Source organism: Pseudonaja textilis, chromosome 7, assembly GCF_049901715.1.
Source record: "Pseudonaja textilis isolate UNSWEBS1 chromosome 7, rPseTex1.2, whole genome shotgun sequence".
Lineage (NCBI taxonomy): Eukaryota > Metazoa > Chordata > Lepidosauria > Squamata > Elapidae > Pseudonaja > Pseudonaja textilis.
In genome coordinates this window covers 21659308-21678878 of record NC_141996.1, presented here as the reverse complement: position 1 = coordinate 21678878, position 19571 = coordinate 21659308, and the positions used below count along the sequence as shown (strand labels likewise).

Below are 19571 nucleotides of genomic sequence, written 5' to 3'. Positions count from 1 at the left end.
TGTCTGTATCTTGGGGTTTGTCATCTTTGGTCATGGATGGGGTCGCAATGCCCCTGACAGACCTGATGCACAATCTGGGGGACCTCCTAGACTCACAACTCCTGCTTGAGCAGCTGGTGGCAGTCATGACTAAGAGGGCCTTTGCCCAACTCTTTTCCTAGATCGGTAAGCCATTCTCTCGGATCACACATATCATGATTGTCTCCTGTACTGACTTACTGCAATGCACTCCACATGGGACCTCCCTTGAAGAGTATTCAAAAACTCCAATTGGTGCAGAATGTGGCTGCAGGAGCAAATTTTGGGAGGACTAAGGATGGCGCATGAAACAGCTTTGCTGTTTGAGCTGCATTGGGTGCCAGTTTGCTTCCAGTTCCAATTCAAGGTATTAGCTTTAAAGGCTTAAATGGCATGGCCACAGGTTACCCGAGGAACTGTCTTACCTCCACTGCTTCAACCCATCCCATCCAGTCAGGCAGGGAAAGTATGTTAAAGACCTGGTTGGTTAAAGAATTCTGACTGGCGGAATTCTTGAGAAAGAAGCGTCTTCTCTGCCACTTACCACACCCTGTGAAATGTCTCCCCCCAGAGGTGAAGCAGGACCCTCCTCTCTTAGCTAGAATGTTAAGACCTGGCTCTGTCCATTTGTGTGAGCCTTGAAGAGCACGTAATCACTTTCACAGCAATCCTGCTACCATTTAGTTTTTAATTTATTTTATCTATAGTTTTACTTAGTTCCCATTTTACTGAACTTGGTATCCCATTGTGTTTTTATTTTTATTTTTATCTGCAAACCTCTCAAGAGTCACTCAAAGAGTGAAGTAAGCAGTATCTAAATTTATTAATAAATAAAAATATTATTTACTCATTTAAGAAAAAGAGAAATTCAGACACCAGAAACAATAAATATATGAGCACTACAATTTTACTATAGCGTCTTACAGGTCACAATGGAATGTTTCAATTTCACACTAGCATTAACAAATCATTGGGAGCGCTTATTACATTTGTCTTTCCAATAAAATATAAGAACCAAAATGATACTAAAGCATCTTGTTTTCCATTAGTGTACTTTCTAAAATAGGTTGCCACCTGCCATAATTATGATTACTTGTTCAATCAATAAATATTCCAACTTTCCTAGATCTATATGCATTTTGGATTGCTATGTTGTATAATATTTTGGATCTTTTCTTTGTAAGAAAAAGCAGTTTTGATCTCCTTTTACTCATATATGCTTTAAAACACTGAGAAAATCAATAGAAGAATCCAGTCAGCAATCTGAACAAGAATTCTATTGATTTAGAGAGAGATGTTGTTCTAATAGAAAAACAATATTCAAAATGAATGTTATAGGTAGTTCTCGAGTTACGATAATTTGTTCAGATATCTTTCAAAGTTGTGATGATTCTGAACAAGGGACTTAATGACCGGTCTTTGAAGTTCTGACTGTTCCAGTATCTCTGTGATCACTGGTCATGTGAACAAATTCAGGTGCCTACCAATCACTCCACACAATCAGTTGCAACAGGATTGCCATTTGCACCCTATCCTTCCCGCTTTTCCCAAGCAAAGTCAATGGGAAGCAGTCAAAGAAGATTGCAAGTCACTATGGTAAGTCTCCGTCTAACTGTCTATCTTGTTGCATGCACCATGACCTTCTTCCCCCATTTGCTCACACACATCCATTGCCCTCCTTCTAGGGGTGGTATTCAGCAAGTTCTGACCAGTTTTGGGGAACTGGTAGAGGAAATTTTGAATAGTTCGGAGAACCAGCAAGTACCACCTCTGACTGACCCTGCCTCCATCTCTCTGCCTCCCGAGCCCCAGCTGATCGGCTGGGTCTTCTTTTGTTGCCCTGCACAGGAGAACGGAGCTGGAAAGCAGGGTAGTGGGGTGGGGAGGAAATGGGATGTTGCAGTTTCCTTCCCCTGGAGTGGGGTGGGAATGGAGATTTTACAGTATCCTTCCCCTGCCATGCTCACCACACCATGCCACACCATGCCACGCCACCCCCACCAAGCCATGCCCACAGAACCGGTAGTAAAAAAAAAATGAATCCCACCATTGCCTCCTTCCCTGGCCTGCCTGCCTTTGCACATACATACCTCACTTTCCGTTACCTTCCTACAATCACAGGCATGCAATCCAACACACTGCATCCTCTTTCCATGGCTTCCTTGTAATTGCACACATCCTTCACAATACTCGTCTGGCCTCCCTGTACTTGGACATACATACGGTTGCACCCAGACATGCACACTGTTTTGACCTAAGCTTCCTCAACAGCGCAAAGCTGACTCCTCTTCCTGATAAACCCCTTTTATTTAGTTTACAGTGAATTCCTCTCCAGCAAAGTTCCGGCCAACAGTCTTTCAAGATATTTCACAATTACAGACCTTTGTCAGGCTTGGAAAGTTGCCAGGATGATATCTTTCAGATGGCACAGTGAAACAGACAATACTTAGCAAGAATGCAGGAACAGATCTTCACCCAAATGAACTAATTGTCTACTGCAAAACCCCGCTCCTCTTTTATTCCCTATGCGAGGGGTCATTCACTGTCATCCGCCTGTGGCTTTACTACCAAGTCGACCCTTGTTTCTTAACTGTTCCCTTCTTCTGGCAGCTCTGCACATGCACACACTGGGAACAGGTTCCAGCTGTTCTTCTGCCTCACTGAAGTCCAACTCCGAAGACAGCTGACAACTGTCAGACGGCCCTGGCCCCATCTCTACCTCCGACGCAGAGCACTCCTCAGAGCCTTTTCTCAAACTCCAGGACTAGCCCATGTTCCTCCCCAACCTCCTCACTGTTTGAATCTTCTGCCAGCTCCACTGGCCGCTGGCGGGCCACAACACACACATTCTGAACCGTTTTTCCTTGGCCTCCCTGTGATCACACACATGCACTCCCATTGTCTTTCTTCAGCATCCCTGCAACTACACACATACCCTGCACCCTCTTTCCACAGCCTTCCTGCAATCCCACCTAGCCCATAGCCTCTTTCCTTGGCCTCCCTGCAATCATATGCACCATGCACCATCTTTCCTCAACTCCATGCACTCGGACACATGCACATATCCCCAGGTCCTCTTTCCACAACTTCCCTGAATTTGCACACATGCCCCCATCTTTTTTTCTGAGCATCTCAATCACACATATCCCTGCAAGTGCTTTTCCATGGTCTTCTTGTACATGCCCAGGGCCTCTTTTCTTGATGTCCAAATAAAACCAAGAGAATGCCCTAGAATATATTCTCTTATACAAAATGAGTATGATAAAGCCTTGAAGAAATCTGTGCAATTGGATAAATTTCAGAGAAATCAAGTTCTACAACAATATTTGAGTGAATTAAAGATTAAGACTGGTAAAAGTAAGAGGAAGGAACACAAAGTTGGTTTGTCTGATCAAAGTTAAAATACTTTTTTTCAATATTCTGGCAACCATTTATGGATTTTTGCTGATATCAGGACTGAAAAATTTAGATTTTATGGATTTGCTCAGATATAAGGGTGGATTATGAGATGAAAATACATTGCTCAAAAAAATAAAGGGAACACAAAAATAAGACATCCTAGATCTGAATGAATGAAATATTCTTATTAACTACTTTGTTTATTACATAGTTGAATGTGCTGACAACAAACTCACAAAAAAATTATCAATGGAAATTAAATTTAGCAACTCATGGAAGTCTGGATTTGGAGTTACACTCAAAATTAAAGTGGAAAAAAACACTACAGGCTGATCCAACTTTGATGTAATGTCCTTAAAACAAGTCAAAATGAGACACTATGCTCACAGACACAGCAAACCTTCTTGTCACAGCTCGCATTGATGTGCCATCCTGGATGAGCTGCACTACCTGAGCCACTTGTGTGGGTTGTAGACTCCGTCTCATGCTACCACTAGAGTGAAAGCACCACCAGCATTCAAAAGTGACCAAACCATCAGCCAGAAAGCATAGGAACTGAGAAGTGGTCTGTGGTCACCATCTGCAGAACCACTCCTTTATTGGGGATGTCTTGCTAACTGCCTATGCTTTCTACCTGTTGTCTATTCCATTTGCACAACAGCATGTGAAATTGATTGTCAATCAGTGTTGCTACCTAAGTGGACAGTTTGATTTCACAGAGGTGTGATTGACTTGGAGTTCCATTGTGTTGTTTAAGTGTTCCCTTTATTTTTTGAGCAGTGTATATCTGTTTATAGGAGGTAAAGAGTTATTAAATTTGTTTATACTTGTAATGATGAAGGCTGGAAAAAAATATTTTTATTACATTCTTTTCTTTTTCTTTTCTTTTTCTTTTCTTTTTCTTTTCTTCCTTTTCTCCTTTAGTTTGTATTAGTTTTTACCACTGTAATTAAAATTCTGGATAAAAAGTCTATTTAAAAAAAACCCATTGGTCTGGATGAATTCTTATGTGTCTTACTATGAGGATATCCAGCACATAACACAATGTGATCAAATGGGTAATAAAAACAAAGAAGAACAAACAATAGAAAATGTTAAAACTAAAAACAATGCTTGGCTTGGTCTAAGAACAAGTTCCAGGATCAGATTATCACTGCAAGGACACTTTTCTTGGCAAGTGCTTACAATTTATTATGTTTACTTTGCTCTTCTGGTCTGTTATACCTTTTATGTTTTTTGTATATATTAGTTCCTAGCTGTAAGCTGCCTAGAGTATGTGGGAGTAAGATATTCTATTAAATAAGTAACTTTTATATAATAGTACTCAGAAAAGAACATTTCCAAAAATGTCAATGGACTTCTCAATAGACAGGCAGGTTGCTAAATGAAAAGATTTTCTTCCAGGAGTATCACCAACTTATGCTAATGAAAATTCTAACAACCAAATTTTGTGCTAACCAAAGATGTTATATAATTTCCAAAAAAGTTCACTGCCAAGAGCATTCTAGATTACAATAGTTATAGTATTCTTATAGGTATACCAACTACATTCAAACAAGCAACATCTTTCTCACATTATCCTAAAAGTGTTGGTAAAATATATATTTTCTTCAAAAGAGTTCTATTTGTATCATTGACGTAGAGCTTCTTATCTATGTTAGAATTCATTTATTGCTTCCATAGAAAAATTGCAGAAATAACTTTAACAAACCACAGTAGACACTTTATCAAATGACTCATTACCTGCATCATAGGATACTTTGATTCTGCAGGACTTCCAAACCCATTGACTCCAACAAAACTGGTGCTGAAATAGGAGTCTGTAAGACTAGCTTCGGCCAGGGCACTCCCATCTATACCCGGAACTAGAGATAAAAGGAGAGAAAAAATGTTTTAAAGGCTATCAGTTTTACAGATCTTTTCCTCCAACAGCACACAAATTTACATTCCAACATCTATCTAAATACAGAGGGAGAAATTAAAAAGGCCATATATCAAAAAGTTATATATTTTCATCACAATTACAGGGCTCTGATTTATAGTCAGTGGAGAGAACCAGAAAATGGAAATGGAATATAACTGATAATATCATAAAGTATAAAAAACAAAGTGTAAACAGAAATGTAGTTAACTGAAAACATTAGCATCTTTCACACACTTCCTCTCTAACAGTAAAGAATCGGTAGTTCTTTAACAAGCAAAAGCAATTTGCTCCAACATCCAAATTACAAGTCTTTGTTTAATTATCAATTGAACTTAAGTAGATGGGGTCTACTTAATTCAAGAGGGAGCACAAAGAACAGTATAAAATTGGCACTCAAAAGAAATGAGAAGAAACTGTTCAATGTAATATCAAATTAAAAAGATTCTTAAATGCTTTCAAGATTGCTAGTTGAAATGCACATTTCATAATCTATTGAAGACAAGTATTTCTTCCTATTACAGGTAGTCCTTGAGTCACAGCCATAACTGAGCTCAACATTTCTGTTGTTAAGCAAGACAGTTGTTAAGTGAGTTTTGCTCTATTTTTCTTGCTAAGTGGATCACTGCAGTTGTCAAGTTAGTAACACGGTTAAGTGAATTTGGCCTCCTCATTGATTTTGCTTGTCAGGTCACAAAGGTGATCATATGACCTTGGGACAGTGCAACCCTCATAAATATGAATCAGTTGTCATGTGACCATGGAGATGCTGTGATGGTTGCAAGTCTGAAATATGGCCATATGCCATTGTTTAGGTCACTAAACAAACCATTGTAAGTTGAGAATTACTTTATTGTCATTACTAAGAGAAACTTAAGTAAAAACAACATGTAGTTGATAGCACGAAGGCAGCAATCATTTCCCGAAAACTCATGCTTTCAAAACCACTGGCTATCTCTGGTAAAAAAAAGCCACTGTAGTGCTTCTCTGACAAATGGAGAGTAAGGGAAGAAATGAGACCTATTGAATATTGTAGTGGATGCAGTAACCTGCACCCACCTCTATGTCCACAGATGAACTGCCCCACAGCATGCCTTGTTCAAACATTAAGGACTACCATATGGTAGCCTAAAGATTAAACGGTGATTCAATTATGTACAGGTCTGAAGGCAAATGCTGTCTACTAACGAGAGCAAGAGACTGGGATTCAGACTAAGAGCGGCAGACTTCACAACTCTGTTATTAGCTCTGTGTCCCAGCAATAATGTGAATTTTAGAAGTAGATTTCCTGATTAGACCTCTGACAACCCTTCTGATTAAAAAAGAGCTGAAAATAGAGCAAAATTGGCATTGGAAGTATAGGCAGAAGAGCCAGGATGTTTTATTTCTATCCAGTGCTACTTTGCACAGTTGGATTTGCTTAAAATAAAGGGGGGGGGGGAGGACCAATAAAGTCTCCTTCAAATCAAACTCAACTCCTGTTAACTTACTTAATGTTACATATTTTCTTGGCAACAATTCTTAGGTAACTGTTTCTTTTAGGATTTCTTTTAACTTTGCAGCCTAGTCCACAGCCCTGTGATTTCTTGCTGTTTTCTAAATTGGTGTTTAAGCAGTTCTGAGCCTACAAAACTGTTTCAAGACCAGACAAGATTAACTAGATGCTGCCATCCTCACTAATTAAAAGTTATATTCAAGTAGACACACGGATCTTCAAATCCAGGTGATAATAGGCTGGTGGGTTGGGAAAATAAAGGTAAAAGTTTCCCTGTGCAGTTGTGTCCGACTGGCGCATGTCCAACAATGAAATGATAATATAAGCCCAAAATCTAGCTTCAGTTTCATATGTAAAGAATTATTATCATCAGCTAGAGGAAAGTATCGCAGGCAATACAAGAAGGCCCATTAGTGGTATTTATTTTATTTTCCAAACTATATTTATTTTCCAAACTATATAGATTTTATTAACAGTTTTGAATGTTTCGTTAATTATACATACTTTTCACATTTGTTTCGATTAAAGAGCAAAATTATTCTACCTGATGAAAGTATACTGGGTTGAGTTTAGTTTTTAGCATGTTAGGAAGCTCAAGTTACATTCATTCAAAAGCATTCCTCCTTTCAAGGATGATTTTTTTTTAATGTAAAAATTAAAGGAAAAGAATACATATTTTAAATTTTAAAAGCAAAATTATACAAGTTAATTTTGTATTATATATAAATTATGGTTACACCTTAGATTATAATCTTTGATACCCTTGACAGAAAAGACACAAAAACTGAGACTGAATTCCAAAAACTGAATAAAACTAATTATGGTTTAATTTGCATTTAATAGAACTAAACAGAGCTAATATGCACTTATACTTTTGATATTCTCCCTGCTTGAAAATCTTAATTCAGCAGAAACCCTCATTACAGAGTTGAATGTAAAAAATTTGGGAGGAAAAAAAGGAAATATTCATAGTTTAGCCCAGGTGTCAATAAATGGCAGAAGACATTCACTGTATTTCAATAAAAGTAAATGTATATGCCTCACTTCTGTTTAAACTACTGTGCAACTTGAAGAAAGAAGCAGAAGAGAGAGTCAGCCAGGTTTCTTCTTTCACCTTTTAAACACAGATTTGATAAACAGACTAGCTGAGAGATAGTATGTGCAACTCAAAGTGCTGGATATCATTCTTCAAAGCTTGGCATGGCACAGTGCCAGCTGACTTATAGGACAGCCTATCTCTCTGCTGTTTCACCAGGTGCAGCAGGACGAATGTAATCCAGATCCCTGTGCTGAAAACTCTATTACAGAATCAAGGAGGGATCCTCCTTCTGTGGGCACGTCTGCCGTAAGGAATACCACCCTCTCCCTCATGATTGAGACCTTCCTGTCCTTTCAGAAGGCTGTCGAGACCTGGCTTTTCTCCCAACTGCCGTATTGGGATTCTATTATGAGGTCAACATAGGTGTTGTTTGTGTGGTTAGCATTGACCATTGCATTATGATTACTTTAATTCTGATTTCTGCTTGATTTATAGAGATTTTATTATATTGGTTTTGCTGTTCCCCACCCAGAATTCATATGCAAGATGAACAGCCCTACTTCCTGAAATAAATAAGACCACAAATCCTCCACTGCCATTGGCTATCGATGTTATTTACTGCTGAATTAATTTCCTGTGATAACTGAATTCCGTACAATTCTGTAAATTCCAAAGCTATTTAGAAATTTGTAAATCTACATGGCTTTGCAACAAGCTTCACTAGCTGAAATATGCACGGCCCTCATGGAGGTCAACATTGCAGCAGCTTGTCTTCTGCCAGTGCAAATGATTTCTTCACCCCTCCAGACAATGAGGAACTGTTTACAGACTTGATGTTAGCTCTAACTTCAGCCCAATCTGCATCCATATATCCAGTTAATTCAAGGCTGCTGCTTGCTGTCAGTTTTATCTGAAGTCAGTGGGACCCCTGAGACATTTTCCCAGCCTCTTGACTACAGTCCAGTCACTTAAGGTTGGCGCAATGAAATTTTCTGTAAAGAATTCAAGCTGTTTAGAAGTTTCTGGTCTAGTTATTATACAGCATCTTGCTAACCACTTCGTCAAGTTGTTCACTGTTCTATCTTTCCTTAGAAAATTAGCTTCTATAGGTAGATTTATCTCAGTCAGTCTTAGGCATTCTAAAATGCCCTATGTTTCTGGTTTAAGCAGATTACATCTTTCCTCATCTTTTTCAATTTGCGCTAAGAGATGTTGCCAATATCCTTCACTACAATTCCCTTTTTAGGTGTTTTCACAGTCCCCTTACAATGTTGTCAGCCTGCATAACAAATTAAATTATTCAACATATGGCAAGATAAAGTCCATTTATTTTTAAATCTTGATCAGAGGCAAAGATCAGCTTTGCACTACTTAAATTCCCTTGTTAGCAACATTTGATTTCTCTCTGAAAGTCTTTACAGTCAGTTTTAATCCACAAAGATTTTTCTGTAATTTGTACACAAGCCTCTACTTGCCAGCTTGAATGAACCCTAAGGCCTATTCTATGTAAATTTCTTCCTCTAATTCTACAAATACAGAAAACAGTCTTTACATCCAGATGGTCAACTTCTATGTCTCTGGCACTATACCTAAGAAAATCCTAATTAAAGTATTTTCATAATCTCATAGTAGTCCTCTCCATACTTCTGAGAATATCACTTGACTACTACTCTGAAGAACAGAACTTGCCCATATGTACTGCATTTGGTCTTAAAGTTCCACCTGCACTCAGTTGACTTTCTTACGGTAAATAGTTCTACAAACTTAAATCTTATTGTCAAATTCCTTAACTGTAGAGCACAACTAGTAAATCAAGATTCACGAGGTCTTTAATAAGTTTTAATGCTAAGAATTAGAGGTTAGAATCAGGGGTGGGCTTCAAAAACTTTAGCAAGGGCTTCTCTGCCTGGTTGCTGAGTGGGCGTGGCCATGGTGGGTGTGGCCTAGTCAGCTTCCTGTAGCACAGGGGGTTGCCCTCCCCAGGCTCCGGAGGCCTTTTGAACTTCTGATAGGCCTGTTTTTCGCCCTCTCCGAGCCTCCATGCGTGCCCTTCACTTACCTGCTTCCAAAACGGGTCACGTGGGGACTCCTGGGAGGGACAGGGTGGGGTGGGCGGGCCAGCCAGGAGTGGGATTGGGAGGCTTCTCCGAACTTCACAGAATTTTAGCTAGGGATTTTCCCAAACCCCTGGGAACCCCCAACAGCCCACCCCTCATTAGAATACAGAACTCAGATAGGAACACTTCAAACCTCCTTTCTTCATTGAGATGCAGTCTTAATGAAACTCTTGAATTTTTTTTCCTCAGCCTGTTTGTATTACTGGCTAAGAATCAATTTATTTGATAAGCTGATAGCTACATCTCTTATATGCTGATTATTTGTGTCTAGAGATATGGCTCGTCTCTGGGTCTCAGTACAAGTCTCAAACTAATTTTTGTAAACAGATTCTAAATCTTCCCTTGCTAGCTTCTTTCAAATTTCTTGAATTCATAAACTGGCAGCTTTTAAATATCTCCCTGTGTCTGAGAACCTGACCCCAGCTTTGTTAGGTCTTTATGAATGCCCTAACTGTGGCTTGTGTTCAGCTGGTACTATATCTGCAAATGTCTTTCTGCAGTCAGCACCACATCAGCTGGTTCTTCTAAATTCCCTTCTGAAAATATGATGGTCTGAAACTAGAATCTGGAAATAAATGTTATAGTATTGTCTGCTGATAGCTGTTGAGTTCAGAGCCTGACATTTTACTCTCAGGTGGCCTTACTCACTCATCAAAGAAAGCAATTCTACTATAATCTTGCAGTTGTCATCCTGTGCCCTTTTGTGCTAGATACTAATCAACCATGATATACAGTTCTAAAAATACAGCTTTATTATTTTTGGAAACACGAGTATACACTTGTAAGATCCAAATGTACATGTAAATTGATTTTCTGTGGAAGCACGGTTCATAAGCTGTGTCGTTCATACAGTATCTTTAGAAGGTAGCCCCTGTTGATGACTATTAGCTGTTGAAATTATTTTATTATCTAGAATTAGTCAACTAACATAGTTTTGCACATATCCAACAAAAATGTTTACTCTTTCTGTAAATCCATTTCTGATGCAAAGGGGACAGTTCTCCCATGTAGAATCCCATTTTCCTTTATATAACCAGACATCTGTTCATTCATAAATTCTATCTCATTATGAGAATAGAAAATCTGTGGTTTTCTTTCTAATTTATTTTCTACATAAGCCACAAAGATCCCTTTATTTTAGATACAAACAAAATAAGATCCTTCATCCAAGAAAATTAGAGAGTGCCTACTTCTGTCTTTTGATCTAAGAAGAACAGAAGTTAGTATGGATTTCTCTACTCACTGAAAATTGCTATTGCATTGCATTTTCAGAATTACGTTTGTGCTATTTGATTCATCAACACACAGAGTTATGTTGATTGCATATTTGTAGTTTGCAATTTTGAGATTTATAGTCAGTTTTCCTCTACATCTACTGTACCTGATTTGCAGTATACTCCTACAATCTATCAATTCCAAGATTCAGTACAATCTTTCCCTTCATACTGCTCTGCTAGGTTTGGAAGCTGGGATGGTTTTCCATTAGCACAAAATTTACAATTCTCTGGGGAATCTACTCTGAAAATTTCAGTTTCCAGTAATTTTCTTTCCAACGGATGATCTCCATTCTTATTTATTAACAATCCCCATCGACATATTCAACTCTATGTCTCTTCCTGACTGTGTAACACATAATACAATGGAGCCTAAATCTAGAAAAGATCAGTGCATCTTTAACATGCCAATCAATTGGCTCTTCATCATTAGTCTTCATTTTATTTTGAGCTTACAAATTCCTTTCAAACTTATGGGATTTTTTATTTTCTACTACAATCTGTTCTTTGAGCTTGTATCAATACCAACAAAGAAATCTTTATTTCAGAACACTGGAATAGTTGCTCCGCTGGCCAGAGTTCAAATCACCACCCCTTTTAGTAGCTCTGGCAGTAACACATCTTTGAGACATCTCCTTTTTCCCATAATGCATCTCTCTCTCTCCCACACACACAAACACCCTCCTTTGGGATGGATGGAAGGAAGGAAGTTTGGTTCTCTAGCCCTACATCTTCACTAGTTCTCACTTCATTTACACTTCTAAAGCCCTGCCCAAGACTTTAATCTCTTGGAGGTAAAAATGGCCTCTTGAGTGATTTGCCTTTGCAAATAAAACAAAAACTATTTAGATCTGAAAACAGAGGCTTTTATTTCTAAAGTGCATTTTTCTATCCCATTAAGAAATGCACAAGCTTTCTAATTTGGCCTACTAATTCTCTTTTGCTTATCTTCAGAAAGTCTTTGCATTTCCAAAATTTGACATAATTGGCATATGATAGACACCCCCACCCCATTTGTATTTGAAAATAAAAAGTGCCTGGAACAGATGACATCTTTCACACATTCTTGTGCAGGCCATATCACTGTTGGTGCTCTCTGAGCTTCGTTGGTTTCTTATAGATGTTTCATTGCCCAAACTAAGTAACATCATCAGTGCTAGGAAGGGAGCATCACGGACCCCTCATTTCAGCCCTGGGCTAAAAATATTGTCCTTTATTGGCACTATATCACTGCTGTCAGAGGTGAAAAAGTAAAATAATACAGTAATAATAATCCATTAAGCAACAAAAACAAATCCTATTTTGTTTCTCCATGTGAACTCTCCCAATCCTGGGTTCTCTGGATATTTTTATAATCCTTTACTTCTGATTCACCAAGAACTCACAACTTGGAAGCTACTTCAGCCAAAATAAACCTATTGAATTTAGCCAGAGCCCTTGTTAAGAGAATGTGCTACATTGCTTGTGCTAAGTAAGGAGAACCCAGAGTAATTAAGCACAGAGTTTCATTTGAAAAAACAAAATCACTCAATAATATAATGTTCTTGGATTCAAAGCATGAGTTATCCCAATTTGTTATTATTGAAGTAAAAGCAGTACATGACAATTAAATGCTTCACTTCTACAATATCTATGTTACTCTTGAAATGTGAAGCTGGGGTAGGAGAGGGAGACAGTGAAATAGGGGGTGTTGCAATATCACCTAATGATCCAATGATACCATACCTGCCAGGTAACACATGTAAAGCTATGATTGGTCAACATAGTGAGGCAGGTAACAAAACAACCAACAACATGTGTAAAGCTATGATTGGTCAACATAGGTATTACCTTATATGGTCAGTATGCCTTATATGGTCAGTTTCCTTATATGGTCAAATATGCAAATACATAGCCTTATATGGTCAAATGTACCCAAAAGGAATGTTTCCTCACACACCCTAAACCCCACCCTAAACTTGCACAATAAAAGAGAGGGGCAAAGTTTGCTCTGGGCTTCCTCTCCCAAGAACATGCCTTTGTGTCCTTGTCTTCATTGCCTCTGCGAGAGAAGCCCGTCTGGGCAGTCAGTCCAGGCGTGGGCTACCAGCTGACTCCTCATCCCTGCAGTGGGACCAGCAACTCATCAACTGGTGACCCCGACGTGATCGCTTCTACGATACGTCCACTTCACAACGTGCTCCTTTTCTAGGGAGACGTCGCCCTGACTCCCGTACTACCCACTGGGCAACAGCAAAGCGCATTCGTAAGTATGGGCTCCCCACTTTCCAAAGTTCTGTCCAAGCATGTGGATGAACTTCATTTTTTAGTCAGGAAGGCCAATGCTCTGCAAAGAACTAATGGCATGACAGTCTTTCCTCTTTCAAGGAAAGCTATAATATCTTTTCTCCTCTATCTTCAAAAACATTGCCCAGCTTATTCCGAGGATGGCACTCTTAAACGCTCCACATGGGAGAAAATTGGGAAATGGATCCATCAACCTCCTCGGGCAGCACCACATATTCTCTGTACCTGGAGAGCGCTCATGGCTGCGATTGATATTTTTATCCTTCTCCTGATTCAACTTCGAATCAACAAGATTCCCTCCCTCCTTCTTCAAATCCCCCACTGCTCTTTCGGCAGCTCCTTTGCCTAATCCCCCTGCTCTTTCAGCAGCTCCTTTGTCTAATCCCCACCTCCCCTTCCAGCAGAAACTTCACCCATCTCCTCTTTGTCTTCAAACACCCCCGCTCCCCCCTCCCTCCTCCCCTTCAACAAAAGCCTTACATTCCTCGCATTCCTCTCCCCCCTTCCCCCTCCCCCTCCCTACAGCATTTCAGCCTCAAAATCTTCCTTTACAAAACCTGACTCCTTCCCCTCTAATACCCCTCCCCCTTGCTTCGTAACACCTTTCAGGAAGCTTTAGCTAATGGGAAGATTAATGCAGAAGATCTTTCTTGCTTCCCCATGATCCTTCAAGCCCCAGTGGCAGGAGGCAATCCAGTTGCTCAGTATGCCCCCATGGAATGGAATCTTATGAAAGATCTTAAATCTGCCACCACCAACTACGGTCTAAAGTCACCCTATGTGCGTGCCATGCTGGAGAATATCTCTAACAACCATAATATTCTCTTTTCTGAATGGCAAACGATGGCTTCAATGCTCCTGACATCTCCCCAACTTGCCCGCTCCACACAAACAGCTTTTCCTGTTCTGCTTTCAACTGCTACCACCCCAAACTCCTCTTTGATCATGGAAGGGGTGGTCGCTGCCCCCTTTCTTTATGACTCATCCACTCTTAATTGCCTCTCTCTTACAGCAGTAGGTGATAGACCTTTCTCATTGCCTGCTAACACTACAGTAGCCACTCTTGTTATTGCAACCCTTTCCCCTCTATTCCATGCCCTCAAGGGCTTGATCGCATCATCCCTGTCTGCTATCTTTGGCTATCTTGCCCACACCAGCTATTTTCTTCCAAACAGCCCCCAAAACAAAAAAGCTATACATCATCGAATGGCTTCACACTCCTAGCCATCACAGTTTTAACTGATGGCTCTAAAACTCATGGTGCTTGTGTCTGGTATGAACTGGCACAAGCAACTGACAATTAAGATGCCTCAACCTTCCCCTCTATTAGCAGGGGAAAGTCATAGTTATTTTCATCAAAACAAAAAGGCTCTGGTTAAACAATTTGGCATTTCTCTGCAGTTTGCAAGCAAAAACTTTTCCTCAAGGGATTAATCCCAGGGGCATAGAGGCTTGTGAGACATGGCAAATGGATGTCACTCAATTCTCACTTTTTGCCCCTTGGAAATACCTTCATGTGTCTATTGACACCTATTCAGGTTTCATCATGGCAACCCCTCAAAGGGGAGAAAAGTCAAAGCACGTTATCAATCATTGTATTCGGACCTTCGTAGCACTGGGACTGCCAAAAATCTAAAACAGATAATGCACCAGCCTATATCAGCTCTCAATTCTCTGAGTTCTGCTATCACTGGTCCATTATCCACAAGTTTGGGATTGCCTACAATAGCCAGGGGCAAGCTATTGTTGAAAGGGCTCATCAAACCTTAAAATTGGCATTGCAACCATACATGGGGTCAAAAGGCCTTAAAGGCCCCACTAGCCACCCAGTATTACAAAATGTGTTAAATGTTTGTCTGTATACGCTTAACTTCCTCAATCTCACTGGCACCCCCCCCCCGTCTGCTGCATCTTGACACTTTACTAAACCACCTGTTCCCACTTCGAGACCACTCGTCTATTATAGACAGTTACCTGATCCTGCGTGGAAAGGACCTGCTGAATTGATCACCTGGGGTCGAGGCAACGCAGCAGTCCAGCTTCCTGACAGAACTCTTTGGGTTCCTGCAAGGTGTGTCCGCCCATATCACCGCCCACAACCAGCGAAGCCATCATCCGAAAAAGATGACAGCACTCCTCTTCTTCCTGCTTGGCTGTTCGTTTCGCTGGACTGAGGGGACATCCACCAGCCTTAACGCCCACAAACCACACAACATCACATGGATAATCAAGGACGCTTATGGGCAAATACTCAACTCTACAACTAATTACACCATGATTTCTTCCTATTTCCCCAAATTACATTTTGACTTTGCTGAAATGATTATGTATTATTGACAAAAAAATCATTTTGTATTCAGGTACAATTGTTTCCCAAAATTGATGTATATAACTCAGAAGATTTTGTTTCTTTACTAGAACCTAGACAATATAACCTTAGGGCAAAAAGAGAAGTAGTAACTGCTTTGATGCTAACTGTACTGCTGGGATTGGGGCTTCTGGGACGGCCACAGGTATAGCTGGCCTTGTTACTTCTGATCAGCATCTTCGCCAGTTAAGTGCCACCATAGATGAAGATCTTAGAAGGGTCGAAAAATCCATTCTTGCCTTTCAAACTTCTCTTACCTCTTTATCTGAGGTGGTCTTACAAAACCGCAGAGGCCTAGACCTCTTGTTTTTGAAACAAGGGGGACTATGTGCTGCTCTTAAAGAAGAGTGTTGTTTCTATGCTGATAGCTCAGGAGTTGTCCTAGATTCCATGAAAGAACTAGACACCAGATTAAAAAGAAAGAGAAAGGGAACGAGCTTCACAACATACTTGGTATCAAGGACTATTTAACCTTTCCCCATGGTTAACAACATTGTTATCTGCTATAGCTGGTCCACTTATCCTTCTCTTGTTGGCATGTACCATTGGACCATGTGTGATAGGTAAATTCTTAGAAATCCTTAAAAGAAAATTTGGCCAAATTGATTTGGATTTATACTCAAAACAAAAACAAATTAATGCGCTAATAGAGAAAAAGGCCCTCTTGCAATTCTCCTCAGATTCCGATGACTCTGATAACGAGTTCACCAAAGATGCTGCCAAAGGGGAACCACGAATTCTCATGAACCTATGACAGGATGAGTCGGAGGACCTAGACTGGACATAACAGTGAGGATAGTGAGTAAATAGCCCTAAAAACAAAATAAAAACAGGGGAGATGTTGCAATATCACCTAATGATCCAATGATACCATACCTGCCAGGTAACACATGTAAAGCTATGATTGGTCAACATAGTGAGGCAGGTAACAAAACAACCAACAACATGTGTAAAGCTATGATTGGTCAACATAGGTATTACCTTATATGGTCAGTATGCCTTATATGGTCAGTATGCCTTATATGGTCAGTTTCCTTATATGGTCAAATATGCAAATACATAGCCTTATATGGTCAAATGTACCCAAAAGGAATGTTTCCTCACACACCCTAAACCCCACCCTAAACTTGCACAATAAAAGAGAGGGGCAAAGTTTGCTCTGGGCTTCCTCTCCCAAGAACATGCCTTTGTGTCCTTGTCTTCATTGCCTCTGCGAGAGAAGCCCGTCTGGGCAGTCAGTCCAGGCGTGGGCTACCAGCTGACTCCTCATCCCTGCAGTGGGACCAGCAACTCATCAAGGGGGGAGACAGTGAAATAGGATGTTCTCTGTTTTTTAAACTGATTCGTTTAACTAACCATAAGCTAAATAAGAAACAAGCAAACTGAGAGCTTGCGAAAGTCCTTTTCCTTATCCATCTCCCAGCATTTGATCTTGTGGTCAAAACACCTCATAGAAGCAAAGAGATGGTGCACTCTCTTGTATGATGTTTATGGATGAAGTAAAAATCTATGGGGGAAATAGTTTTCACGTGCAATCCTGTAGGCCTAGGCTGCGCAATTCTATTGTATAATGCAACCTATATACAGTAGTTAGATTTATGTCTAACTAGATATATACAGGATTATGGTGTTACTATCTCTACAAATCTTCCAAACAGTTTTCACCAGTTAAATGCAATCCATATGTGCTAAATTACTATTTCTCTCATCCCCAGACAACATAAGATAGGTCTGGAGGTCACCACATTATGAGGAAACTCATTTCAAAAATATCCCACAGAAAATCTGTATCTCTCAGACAAGGTACGTCTATTTTTTATTTCTGAAAATAATTTTGGAACTGTAGATAAATTAACTGTTAGAGTACTGCAAAATAAAGACCTTACTGTGCCATGTAACAAGGGATATGATACATATTTTCTATTTATTCTTCAAGTAATTGTCTTTTCTACAGTTTATTCCAGTCATTTTTAAAGTTAGGAGTTAATAAATAAATGAACTTCTTTTCCCCAAAATGTACACATCTGTGTTTGATGACATTTATGTATAAACATACCTAAAAACAATATGCCTGTTACCTTTTACCAACGATAGGAGAAACATAAGCTACAATGACCCAAATGCTTGTCCTTGCAGAATGATGTATTACTTTACTTCCTCCACTGCTTTTTCCAGTCAGTGACATATTAGTTTAGCAGATGCCCTGCTATCTTTTCTACTGGGATTCAAGTTTCCCTGCAATCTGGCCTGAAACACATGCTTTAGGTTGTCCTAACCCCTTTTAAGTCCAGATGCTTTAGTAAGACTTTTCTATTATCTTCTTCAACTAGATATCTTAATCACATTTTCTGCATAATCAGAAAATTAGTTTTTGTACAAACAAGATACAATGCTGTAAATAAGGTCTATTAGAATGGTCTAAGTTGACAATATTCAGACAGGTCAAATAGTCTGAATAGTTCTGTGAGAAAATAAAATAAAATGCTTTGAGTACCTTGGCTACAAGAAACTTGTATCAGACAATGTTCCTTCCCAAAGGGTGCCATGATTAGATAGGGTAGCAATTCATGATAACCACTACCAGCCAGCCAATTTGCAGAAGAACTAAAGAGATTTTAAAGACATATTTGAAAGTTTTCCAGTAGATTATATTTAGTAGACTGACTCAAATCTCATCACTGCAGAGATTTCAATAGCAAAAAAATTACATCTTTAAGTAATTAAATAAATCTTTGTTGAGCTCAGGAACAAAGAAAGGAAATTATCTACATTTCTTTCATTAGCACTTACTTTTAACAAATTAAAAGCACTTAACACTTTAACACAGCAGGTTCAAAAGAGAAAGCCAGCTAGCCAGCATGTATTACACTTTTTGCTAGGGAATATTTTTTATGTTTTTAAAAAATGTTAAAATCTTTCTGCAACACAATCAAATGTGAAACTTATAATGCTTACATCTAAGCATATAATATACATAGCCGAATGTAAATATTAAGTTGTTCTACAACCTTCAAGAAAATTATCTTCTGAAAGATCCATAACAGGAACAATCATGTAGTCATAACTACAAACTGATCTCAAGTCATAAAAAGTTAAACAACAGATCATGGTCCAAGAAGGACAAGAACAAAACTCACCAAAATTTTCCCCCCAAAATTTAAATGTACTTTAGGTATACATCAAAGGTCAAAGAGAACAAAATACCACTGGACACTTATGCAACCTCAAAAGCTTTAGCAACACTTTTGTGAAACATAATACATACACACACATCTGTATTCCACGAGCAAAATACCACACAACACCCATGCAACACACATGCCTCCTTACATAAAGTTTAGCCACAAAGTTAATCACCACATAATTTTCAACTTTCCCAAGCAAAGAAAAAATGAAAATTAGTGATAATTTAGCAGGCAAACTAGCTGGCATGAATCTGTAACCCCATCTTTATATTCCATCTAGCCAAGTACTTAACTGCTTTCTTCTCAATACTCGACTGCCACATCATCCCATTTAATCTAAGCCAACACCATCAGGAATATGAAAATAGAATAGAATAGAATAAAATCATAACGTACAACACTTAATGATAGTCATAGGCTACAATCAACAATCAAATCATACAGTTCCAGATTGCTCCGGTTACACCAT

At 39.2% G+C, this 19571-nt stretch overlaps 1 protein-coding gene across 2 annotated transcripts in view; it reads right to left on the bottom strand.

The window, feature by feature from the left end:
- Positions 1–19571, bottom strand: part of PAN3 (poly(A) specific ribonuclease subunit PAN3) — a 78264-nt gene that overhangs the window by 51789 nt on the left and 6904 nt on the right. For both annotated transcript variants that reach the window (XM_026708836.2, XM_026708838.2), the window contains exon 2: positions 5161–5282. In XM_026708836.2, coding sequence (XP_026564621.1) covers positions 5161–5282 — 122 coding nt within the window. The remainder of the gene's footprint in view (positions 1–5160; positions 5283–19571) is intronic.